Genomic DNA, 12,229 nt, shown 5'->3' on the forward strand with positions numbered 1-12,229 from the left:
TTACTCTGCACCGTGACCGTGAATAACTAAAACAAAGAGGTCATCCTCAACTGGACCCTTTTTTTATACTTAATTTCCTAAAATTTGTACTTTGGTATCTATAAGTAAAGAGGGGCAGCAGCTCTAGTATCAATCACAATTACTGTAAAGTGGAATGGTATACAATATACAGCCGGAAACTGACATTCTTTGTACTTTTTAAAGCATTTGTTTTATGAATATGATTAACTTTAGAGAGTGTATTTAAAGGGTGACACGACGTGGTTAAGGTGCACTGTTGTCTCACAGCTCCTGGGATGTGACATTGGCCATAGGTTCAAATCTGGCTCAGCTTGCAGTGTTTCCTCCCATTCACAGGGATTTCCTGGGGGTGCTGTGGTTTCCTACCGCAGTGCAGAAATATTTTTTAGGTGAATTGCTCACTCTAAATTGCCTTCGGGCGGCACAGGTTTCCTCCAGGTGCTCTGGTTTCCTTCCACATTCCAAAGACATGCAAGTCAGGTTCCCCCATAGTGTGAGTGAGAGAGTGTGTTCCACTGATGTATGGATGAGTGACCCATTGTAAGTAGTGTATCTAGCAGTGTAAGTCATCATGGTGAATAAGGTGTGTGGGCTAATAATTCTACATAGAGTTCACTGGAAGTTGCTTTGGAGAAAAGTGTCTCCTAATTAAATAAATTTAAATGTAAAAATTTCTGCATGTGATTGACCTGTGGTGGACAGGCCTTTAACTACTGTTCAATAAATGGGCTCACCAGCCATGTGTATTCTCTATTCTTTTCAAATAGATGATTGACCTAATGGTAGAACCAGGCAAAAAATTCTGATGGTTCCAATGACTGGAAACTAATCTATACTTCTGCTCATATTATTATGTGCAGATATAACAAGGAACATGTGTGTGAATGCAACACCAAGCACACCTCCCATATTAACCGGCGCATCTATTGCATAATGATGATACTTTCGGATCTCCACTCTCAAGGCACCTTTTCAAACTTTTTTCTTAGACAGCTGCTGCATGATCCTTCATCTGTCACCATAGCAACAGCCTTCATGGTTTTCATTCGTGCTACTGTCTCAGACTTCAGAGGTAGCCTTGATACTCATTGTGGGAGCAATACGAAATGCCAAATAAAACAGCTCTGGCCATTAGTTGCCTTTACTGCTTCACTGGGGAGTGTACTTTTACATTATCACTAAGGTATAAGCAGCTCAGCAGTTTCTGCTCCCTGTTAATTCCTTTGCCTTACAGGTCCCCGGTTTGCGGCACATTTTTTTTTTCTGTGATAATCTTAGGTTTGTGTTTCATTTTGAATGCCAGTTTCCTTGGGTTTACGTATATAATAACCTCTCTTTTCATGGTACTTGGGAGAACATTCACCAGTTTTGAATACAGGAGCTGTACTGTATACACTGTAACGCTGCAGGCAGCGTGGTGGCGCAGCAGGAGAACCCGGGCTGGGCTGTTTGGGCACATGTTGGAATTGTGCTGAGTTTGCGTGGAGTTTGAATGCTCTCGCGGTGTCTGCGTGGGTTTCTTTTCAGTGCTCTGGTTTCTTCCCACAGTCCAAAGAGATGTGTTTCAGCTTATCTGGTGATTCTAAATTCCCTAGTCTGTGTTAGTACTTCTATGTGTGTTTGTGGCTGCCCTGCGATGGGCTGATGTGTCGAAGATGTACCCCTCCTAGCTTCTTGCCCAGTGATTCTGGGATAGACTGTACACCACCACAACCCCGACAAGGACGAACGATTAAATAAAGTGAACGAGTATAACCCTGCAGTAAGGGAGATCCCAGTCTCCGTAACTGAAAATACAGTATAACTCGTAGAACTGCGCTATATTTACCCCTTAGTCAGCTGATACGTAAATTATCTTTATTAAGTCGACGCTTTGAAGTGTTTGCTAGATTTACTAAAATTAGCGACAGTAACCCTGGTAAGACCTGAATCATTAGGATTAGAAGCTGAGGTAGTTACTTTCCTCCTGCAACAATGAATTAATTATGATCCTCATTTTATTTCTGCTTTTGCTGATTCTGTGCGAGGAAAGGATGTTGCCGTGCGTCATAAAGACCACACCTGCGCCGTAAATATTTTGATCTTTCCAGTGATTATGGAAACAGAGTTCACCTTTCAGAATCAGGATGGTGTAAAAGCCCTGATTTGCATAACACCCGTCTTTTAATGTGTTTGATTTTTTTTAAGTTGGAACAATAGCCGTTTGGTCTGCCAGTTGCTGCCTCTGCTTTGCGGTTTCATGCTTGCGATGCAAGAGACACAGAGACTGAATGCTGTGTGTAGTTGCAGTGAATTGCATCACACACTGATTTTGGCACAAACAGACATGATTGGTTATGGTCTGTCTTCTGCACAGGCAGTCACTTGCCTCCTGACACAATTCTTTAATGAATGACAGCAAAGTCTGGTGCTCTCAGGTGCCCTTATTGTGCCAGCAGAACTCCATTGCGGCATCTCCACGAGTACATCAAACATCTCGGCACTTATCCCTAATTTATTAACATCTGTGAGTCACAGCTTTCTGTACAGTGATTAAACTTAAATGAATTCCACCTAGCAGCAGCTCTGGTGTACCTTAAGCCATAACTGGCATAGCATTCAGGAAATAGCCTTTCATGTAACACACCGGGGGGTGTGGTGGCACAGTGGGTTGGACCAGGTCCTGCTCTTCAGTGGATCTGCGGTTCGAGTCCCGTTTGGGGTGCCTTGCGACAGACTGGAGTCCCATCCTGGGTGTGTCCCCTCCCCCTCCGGCCTTACGCCCTGTGTTACCGAGTAGGCTCCGTAACCCCGTATGGGACAAGCGGTTCTGAAAATGTGTATGTGTGTGTGTGTAACACATTGTCCTGGGCAAGATCACAGTGACAGCACCCCTGTCCAAAGAGGTCATTTTGGTGTCATTTTGCTTTTTCACATGGGAGAAAGTGTGTTCAACTGAAAAAAAAAGAGATGTTTTTCATGCGGAGGAAAATCTGTTCATGTGGGATATGTCCAAGATGCCTCTGATGTCTGATTGGATTTAGTCTGGATGCGCTAATAAACTTTTACTTATAAAGATGTGGGAAATCATTACATCAATAAAGGAGGCCTTCAGATAAACACCGGCTTTAATTAATATCCAAAAAGCTCTTTAAAATAAATAAGTAAAGCCAATTTTTACTAAAATAATACTATACACCGTGTCCTCAACTTACGAACACAAGTGGGACCAGAAGTCTGTTTGTAACTCAATTTGTTCAGAAGTGAAAGCTGAATACAGACTTCCTCGATTTACTCATAGGTTAGTTCCTGTAACCTCAGATAAAGTTATAATGAATGATACTTGCGCACAATGAAGTCTTTTTAGACTATTGATGGTTGATATATGCCCATTTTATTTATTGCATGGGGAAATAAACCCATGCCATTTACCATTGTCCATTTACCATTTTCAGTTTATATTGTGGGGTGGTAAGATGGTGCAGTGGGTTGGACCGGGTCCTGCTCTCGGGGGGGGGGGGTCTGAGGTTCGAGTCCCGCTTGGGGTGCCTTGCGACAGACTGGAGTCCCATCCTGGGTGTGTCCCCTCCCCCTCCAGCCCTTTGCCTTATGTTGCCGGGTGAGGCTCTGGCTCCCGGCAACCCTGTGTGGAGCAGGTGGTGTGTGTGAGTTTATATTGTGAAAATGTTATTGTGATGAATACACAAAAAATTAATTACATGCAATGCTGATGAGAATAATTAGGGAAGAGCACACACACACATTTTCAGAACCGCTTGTCCCATACGGGGTCGCGGGGAACCGGAGCCTACCCGGCAACACAGTGCGTAAGAGCATAGCGTTATAAATTCCCAGATTTGATCTGGCTGTAGTTTGGCAGATCAATACGTTGTTGATAGCTGGTAAGTCATTTTGTCTCTTCTTGAAACTTATTTGCGCCCATATTCCTTACCCCTCTGTCTTTTGACATAGAGTTGACTGGAAGTCTCTCTAGAGGAAAGCATCTGCTAAATAAATAAATGTAAATGTAATGGTTTGTCATTGCCTTTGATAATGGAACAATAAACCCTTAGACCTAAGCACTTCAGAAAGACTGCTACACACTTTGGGCAATTTATAGCAACCAAAATACCTGAAATGTGTCTTTGCCTGTATTAAAAAACTGGAACACCAGTTTTATGTAAAATTTATCTAAAAACCTAAAGAACATGCAAACAAGTTTTGAACTTGAGGGGGTTGATTCGATTTAAAGATGTCCAGTGCAGTTCTGATATAAGTAATTGGTTTGGAATTGGATTTTCTTTATGTTTAAAAAACAAGAGAAGGATTTAGCATGAAACATTTGCATTTTGCCGAAAAAATGAGTGAACCTTCCGTGGTTCAGAAAAGAATTACATGTTTTCCTAGTTTAACGAAAGCTCTATTCATGAGAATTCTGAGCTGTGAACAAATGCACTTTATATTAAAAAAATCAAATAATAAGCTGTGAACCTTCACTTACCAGACATTTCTTGTGAAAACAGACATTTCAGTTGAAAATGCACACCTTGGTGGTGCTACACCAGACAAGTTTCCTCCAACATGATTCGTTGCTTCGACTGCATCTGTCAGTTTTGTAGCTGAGGAATGCATTGTGTATTTTCCACTTTCAGATTAATAGCAATGAAGAGTTTTGTTTTCCAGAATTCACTTTACAAGCAGATCTTCAGGAAAACATATCTGAACACTTTTTATTTTTTTCCATTTAGACTGATGGGCAGTTATTAGAGATGGATGGATTCTATTACTCTCTTACTACTGTAATTTTTAAGTGATGTAAATTTTTGGGTGCAAATTACATCTGTTTGTAGCCAGGAATTCTTGTAAAAGACACCTTTGTTGAAGGAAGGAAGTCTGTATCACAAAAGGAATATATACACATCAAGTAATTTTGAAATAGATACAGGGGGAAAAAAAAACATTGTAGGCTTTTCTTTTTTTTTTTTACAAATGTTTTCCTCCTGATGATTTTTGTCTTTTCTTTTCATCCCCAGGCTGACGTCTTTAAATGACCTCTTTGTGACATGATCAGCCATTTCTATAGCTTCTGTTTTCAAGTCACTTGCATGTGCATCAGTAATAGTCATATTAAACTCAAAGTAAAAGAGGTTTCTCATTACAGCCATGTCACATTCATACTGTAATAGATTTGTGCAGCAATATGGTTTTACGCAGTACATGGTACAATCAATCAAACACTGACTGCCATGTGGCATTGCTGTAGTTGCGAGCCATTTGTGCATGCAGCACAGCACCGTCACACTTTGGCCATTCTTAGGACTTATCGACTCTGCCACATATACAGTGGCCTTGAAAGTTTGTGAACCCTTTAGAATTTTTTATGTTTCTGCATAAATATGACCTAAAACATGATCAAATTTTTAGGCAAGTCCAAAAATTAGATAAAGAGAACCCAAATAAACAAATGAGACAAATAATAATGCTTGTGCATGTGTTTATCGAGGAAAATGATCTAATATTGCATACCTGTGTGCAGCAAAAGTGTACGTGAACCGCTACGATTATCAGTTCATTTGAAGGGGAAATTAAAGTCAGGTATTTCAATCAATGGGATGACAATCAGGTGTGAGTGGGGGAGGCCCTGCCTTTTTTAAAGAACAGAAACTGGGGGATTCACTATCAAAGTTTGCTGTTCACAACATAGGTTTGTGGAACTGTGTCATGGCTTGAGCAAAGGAGATATCTGAGAACCTCAGAAAAAGAGTTGCTGATGCTCACCAGGCTGGAAAAGGTTACAAAACCGTTTATAAAGAAACTGGACCCCACAATCCACTGTCAGGTAGATCGTGTACAAATGGAAAAAACACAATTTTTATCCTTCCCAGGAGTAGTCAACCAGCAAAGATCACACCAAGAGCAAGGCATGTAATAGTCCAGGAGGTCACAAAGAAACCCAGGGTTACATTTAAAGAACTTAAAGGCCTCTCTTACATTGCTCAATGTCAATGTTCAGGAGTCGACCAAAAGGAGAACACTGAAGAAGAATGGTGTTCATGGCAGGGTTGCAAGGAGAAAGCCACTACTTTCCGAAAAGAAAATTAGTGCATTTTTACAATTTGCTAAAAGCCATGTGGATAAGCCAGGGGGCTAATAGAAGAATGCTCTGTGGATGGGTGAGACCAAATCCGAACGTTTTGGTTTGAAGAAGGAGCGTTATTTTTAGTGAAAGGCAAACACTGCATTCCACCCTAAGAATCTTATCCCATCTGTGAAACGTGGTGGTGGCAGTATCATGGTTTGAGTCTGCTTTGCTGCTTCTGGACCAGGATGGCTACATTTATTGATGGAACTATGAATTCTGAATTGTACCAGCAAATTCTACATGAAAATGTCAGGGTATCCGTCTGTGAACTGAAACTCAACAGAAAGTGGGTTATGCAGCAAACACACAAGTCGTTCTACCAAAGAATGGTTAAAGCAGAAGAAAGTTAATGTTTTGGAATGCCCGAGCGAAAGCCCTGACCTTAATCCTGTAGAAATATTGTGGAAAGACCTGAAGCGGGCAGTTCATGCATGGAAGCTCACCAACATCCCTGAGTTGAAGCTGTTCTGTAACAAGGAATGGGCTGAAAATCCTCCATGCAGATGTGCAGGACTGATCGACAGTTACCGGAAACGTTTTTGGTGCACAAGAGGGTCACACCAGTTCTTTAAAGCAAAGGTTCACACACTTTTTTCCACACACAGATATGTAACATTGGATCGTTTTCCTCAATAAATACTTGAACAAGTATAATGTTTTTCTCTCATTTGTTTAATTGGGTTCCCTTCACCTAGTTTTAGGACTTGCGTGAAAATCTGATCATGTTTATGTATATTTAAAAAGAGAAAATGCTTAAGGGTTCACTAACTTTCAAGTACCACTGCATACTTAGACAACATTAAAAATTGGCAAATTTGACACAGCTTTCATGCATTTGTGGTGACAATATATTTTAAATACACATTGTTTTTGCATGTTGTCTCTACTTTAATTAGATTTAATTTAGACTTGCCTTTGATTACAAGTTAAGCCGTACTTTTCTATAGCTTGACCACCAGTACAGAAACCCCTTTCAAACATCTCAAATTGGCCATTACAATGTCTGATGGGGATAATATTAAAGTTAGAAATCCAACAGACACACTGCTTATGTCAGATGTAAGTTACAGTAATTGTGCTATTATTGTTTATTAAGTAAAGAAACACACAATATAAATGTGGAAACATGCAATAAAAGGTCAGCCTAACGTGCCCTGTTGTTCCAGAGGAGCGTGAGTAAATATGAGGTAGAATGAGACAAAAAGAGCACATTCAGGGATCAGAAAGGAAGGATCATCAACACTGTTGCAAAAATACATGGCATTAAGTTCATATCATGATCGATATATATTTACAGTAAGAGAAGATACTTTCAGAATGTACCTCGGAAAGAAATCTCCAGTGTCATTTTGTGTTGTTCATACCAGGCCCCTCATGAGACCAGACCCTTGCTCTGACTGCCTACAGTTAAAATACTTTTAAATCTTAGCATAAAATCTTAATTTCAAATGTGTGGTTAACAGTTACATAACTTGCAGGTGCCTTTTTTGCAGCTCTGTTCTTTTCAGGTTGGCAGCTTAGAGTCAGAAGGTGTGACAACTCCCAGACAGACCTTGGAAATTTTGAGAAAAAATCCTTGGATAGATTACATTTGTAAGACTTAGGCAACAGTGAAGTACCTGCCAGCACCAGGTGACTCCTTAGGAGTGGTACTGCCAATACAAAATTGTAGCCCACAGAGTAGGAGAGGGATGTTAACTGAAATGTCCTTTGAAAGTAAGAAAAATCAAGACACGAATATTTTTTCAGTTCTGCCTGTGATACACGCAGAAATGATGACCCCTTTAAATAGGTAATCGGTTCACTTTTAAGGCAAACGAAAGTCTTATGAAGTTCATTCACAAATGAAAGCAATTTTTGTTTGGGTCCAAATGAAGTGCAGTCAAAAAAAAAACTAATACAGGAAAAGGTTATTTCATTTCTTTTAAGTTGATCCGACTAATCATTCGAACTTTCTGCACTGATTGTCCAAATAATTTTTGAAGCCACATGTCCTTTAGTTCAGGTGTTGTAAATAAAGTTAGGAATATATTTAACACGGCAAAATTTATATGTAGCTATTGCTCTTGAAATTAAAACAAAAAAAAAAACAGTTTCACTAAATATAATCGAAAGGGACGGTTGAAAGGTTCAGAAACATGGTATTTAAATTAATGATTAGGCAAAGAGGTGACTTAAATTACTCACTAACTTGCCAGCATAATAAATATCTATCAATAAATCTATTAGCATTGCAATAATCCTGAAACAGGAAGATCTGTACTCACTCTGGAGCAAAAGCCAAATTTTCTTTCAACTACTCCATAATATACCTAAGAAATTATCATCACTCTATGCTTTGCAAACTGTGCTTATTAAACTGTACATTTAAGGTCTTTAATCCAAAATCTTGTTTCTGAATCTCAGTTTAATGTGGCGAAACCATCAGAATGCCAATCGTCACTCTATTGGCTCTGAAGTTCAAACTGGAAGAGACTGAAGTCATAACACCACAGAAAACAAGTCCTCTAGTTTAGCAATGTGCCATAGAGTTGTGCCTTGGTCAGGCTGTCCTTTCTGGAGAGTCCCATGGTCCCAAACTGCTGATACTGTGACACAGCCTTGCCCGCAAGAGATGGGCTCTGCCTTTCCATCTGGTAGTGCTGCATTTCAGCCACCTCCAGAGACCTTTGGTTTAGCGATTCAGTGGAGCTGTTGGGACTGATATCCACGTATTCCTTCATGCTTCCAGCCATGCTCTCCTTGTCCTTGGTACTTCCTGAGTGGAAGAGGTTGTCCTCTTTGACTCGATACACATGCTCCTGTTGTGGGAGAGCAGAGTCGTGTTCAGGGCTTGGACTGGAGGCCCCCAGGTCAGGGTCTGGGACACTGCTGTAGATGTTGCCACTCTCCTGCAAACTGCTATAGAGGGGGCCCAGCTTGACCTTCCCAGGTCTTACCGCATAGTGCTGCTCTGAGAAGCTGTAGGGTGAAACTCGTCCAGGGCTAGGGTAAGAGTAGGCATTGAGGTCTTCTACACTCAGCTGCCGCCAGCGTCCACTCAATTCGTCTATAGGGACATGCACTGCGCTCCTCTTCGGTGATCCACCATCCTCATACAGCTTGTAGGAGCCCACGCTGTAAGAGGATGGGAAGCGACGTGGCGGGAAGGGCTCACCAAAGCAGGTGGATGCAGCCCGCATATGCACAGGTGAGCTTTGCGAATGCACAGGGGAGTTGCCATTCTGATAGCCATGTGCCATCTGCTGGAAACTGTGAGACTTGGGGAACCCAGGGCTTTCCTTTTCAAAAGGAGAAGTGCTCTTGTGCTCATAGTTGCCATCCCGCCAGTCCATGTACAGAGCTTGTTGGGGCGAGGACAGGTTGCTACTGGGGGGGTGAGTCTTCTCATCTGAAGCCCCACTGAAGCTGGAGTAGGAGCTGGAAGGTGGTAACGAACCCGCAAACTCCAGAAACTGCTCCTGAGAGAAGCTTGAGTGGAGACCATCCTCCTCAGGATTGCTGTCAGTGGAGTTCTGGGCTTGAAATGGATTAGGTTCCTGCCCATGCAAGTCCACACTCTGGCGTCGTTCATGGTGCCTTTCATCGGGGCAGTAGAGTGCTGTATCGCTGCTGTACATGTCTGACCTGTACGCCATGCGCAAGTGGAGGTGCTCACTACTGCCTGGGCTGCTGTGGAGAAAGTCGGGGTCTCGAGGCATTGGGCTTGCGGAGCGGGAGGCCAGACTACTCCCAGGTTCTGGCTTCTCGAGCACTTTGGCAATGACCGAGGTGGGTACAGAGTCGGAGAAAGGAGTGTGGCAGCGAGGTGTGGTCTCCATGTGCAAACTCACCCGCTCCTGGAACTCAGGCGGTAGCTGGACATGGGTGAAAAGGAGACAAAAATTAAAGAACTTTGAAGGCATGCTCAACTAAATAGTCAATACCAAATATCTTAACAAACCCCAAACTCCACTAGTTTCCTGCTAGTGTCTGTTTCTCGTTACTTGTTACAAATCTGTTAACTATTAAATATTTTTGCAGATTTTAGCATATTTTTGAGATGTATGTAACAACTCTTTAAGTCAAGTTCCTTAATTCTCACCCTTTGAATGAGATTAAAATGATTCACACCTAGTTGCTATGTGAAATTTCCCTTTTCATAGGATCAACTCCTGGAACAGTTCCTGGATTCAGTAATGAAAGTGTTCAACAAAGAACAGAAAACAGCTTGTAGCTTGGGACGAAAAAAAAAAAAAAACATACGCTTGGGGCAAGGGTAATATGTCCTAGTTTGATGTCTGTGTTATGGTTAGAGCCAGATCCCGTCAACATCTTCATGGTAAAGGGAGACTTGCTAAAAGCATAGATACTTCACGCTGACTACATAAATTCGTATGAGTAACAGCTCAATGGGAGATTAGATGCATGTGGCTCGGTATCAAATTTTTTTCCAGTATCCACTTGCTTGGCGGCTAAATTATTCAGAGCAAATGGCATAATTCACTTTGACAGTGACTTCTCTATTACCATTATTTAGGAGAATTTTGTGATTTGTGTTCAGAACCTAATGAACGTAGCATCGGAGGATCACCTCGGACAGTTCGTGGGCTCGGTAGTGGGACTTGTTACATTGGAGAAGCTGGGCGGCCAGGTTACAGTCCTTCCTGTACAGGTCCTAGAGAAAGCATAGGTCAATATTGGTGCTGCCATCGGCTTATGAAGAATTACTCATTGCCATTTCTACATCATGACCAGCTGTGTGCCATGAATGATGTTTTCAGTGAGCAGATACAATCCTCTTCATCACAATGGTTCTTCATGACTGACATTTTCTGTAATTAGTTTAATTAAGAAAATGTAATCTGCATGACAGACAAATGACCTATGAGGAATCTGAGATTTTTTTGAAAGAAAAAAGAAAAAGACACAGTAGTGCTCTCACACAGATATGCAGGCTATTAATACAGGTTGTCTCCAATTTACGATTTATGATGGATCGACTTACGATTTTTTTGACTTTACGATGACGAGCTGGCAATAGACATTTAGTAGAAACCGTACTTTGAATTTTGATTTTTTTTTCCTGGGCAAGTCATATGTGGAGCGATACTCTCGTGATTCTGGGCAGCAGCAGCGATCCGCATCTCCCAGTCTGTCACGCAGAGGTGTGTATTAGGTGTATTAAATGTATTTTCGACTCACTATGCTTTCGACTTATGATGGGTTTCGCGGAACGTAAGCCCATCGTAAATCAGGGACCACCTGTACTTGAATGTATTAGGGGGAGGTTTGTAGGTTTTTTGAAGTTGATCTGAAATCAAATTGCTTTACAGCATGCATCCAATACATAAACAAGTGTTTGTGTCACAACTTCATCTGCTTGAGAAAATTTCCAGTGGTTGTGTCTGAAAGTTCAAGTGCTCAGCTTACCAGCGAACCATGAATATGACTCATGCCTTAAGCTGCCGGTGTGTTCACTGTGTCCCATCATCTGAGCAAAGGGCTTGGCCAACAATATGCAGCCACTTACCAGCCGAGTGTCAACACTAAACTGGCGAAACATCAACAAAGCCGAGGCTCTTTCCTCTTGAACTTTGCTTAATGGACAGACACTTTTCCAAAACATAGTTGCTGTAAACGTGGGAGTTCAGATTGTCTAATGAGGAAAGAGGGTATGAAAAAAGAAATGGGAGCTTTTCCTGAAATCAGTAGCAGCATCAACTGCGGAAGAACTGATGAGGGACATATGACAAGAAGAACCAACTTCTCCTGAGACTTATGGCCACCAGTGACTGAAGAGACTCATGGCCTTTAGTCAATAGACAATAAGATTTGTTTGTGACAAAAAGTGCACAGCTTTCCGAGCAATTTTGTGTCTTGTGCAAAAGGGTGCAGTGCACCCATATCGTGGTAACTTTTATTGACCTAATGCTTCAGTTTGACCTTAAATCCTTAAATAGAGGACATGGAACGTCTTCATATGATGTGACTTACATTGTCCTCACGGAGTTTTTGGATGGTCATTTTGGCTTCTATGAGGTGGTTGTTGAGGACAATGATTTCTCTGCTGAGGGCTCTTTTCTCCTCATCATGGTGTTGAGACTG

General features: G+C 41.6%; 1 protein-coding gene across 6 annotated transcripts in view; it reads right to left on the minus strand.

Moving 5' to 3' along the window:
* Window positions 1–8,649: 8,649 nt before the first annotated feature.
* LOC108930782 (brain-enriched guanylate kinase-associated protein-like) overlaps window positions 8,650–12,229 on the minus strand; it is a 37,762-nt gene continuing 34,182 nt past the window's right edge. For all 6 annotated transcript variants that reach the window (XM_029252556.1, XM_029252561.1, XM_029252559.1 and 3 more), the window contains 3 exons: window positions 12,119–12,226; window positions 10,716–10,799; window positions 8,650–9,999 (listed from right to left, as the gene is read on the minus strand). In XM_029252556.1, coding sequence (XP_029108389.1) covers window positions 8,650–9,999; window positions 10,716–10,799; window positions 12,119–12,226 — 1,542 coding nt within the window. The remainder of the gene's footprint in view (window positions 10,000–10,715; window positions 10,800–12,118; window positions 12,227–12,229) is intronic.

This window comes from Scleropages formosus, chromosome 5 (assembly GCF_900964775.1).
Source record: "Scleropages formosus chromosome 5, fSclFor1.1, whole genome shotgun sequence".
NCBI lineage: Eukaryota > Metazoa > Chordata > Actinopteri > Osteoglossiformes > Osteoglossidae > Scleropages > Scleropages formosus.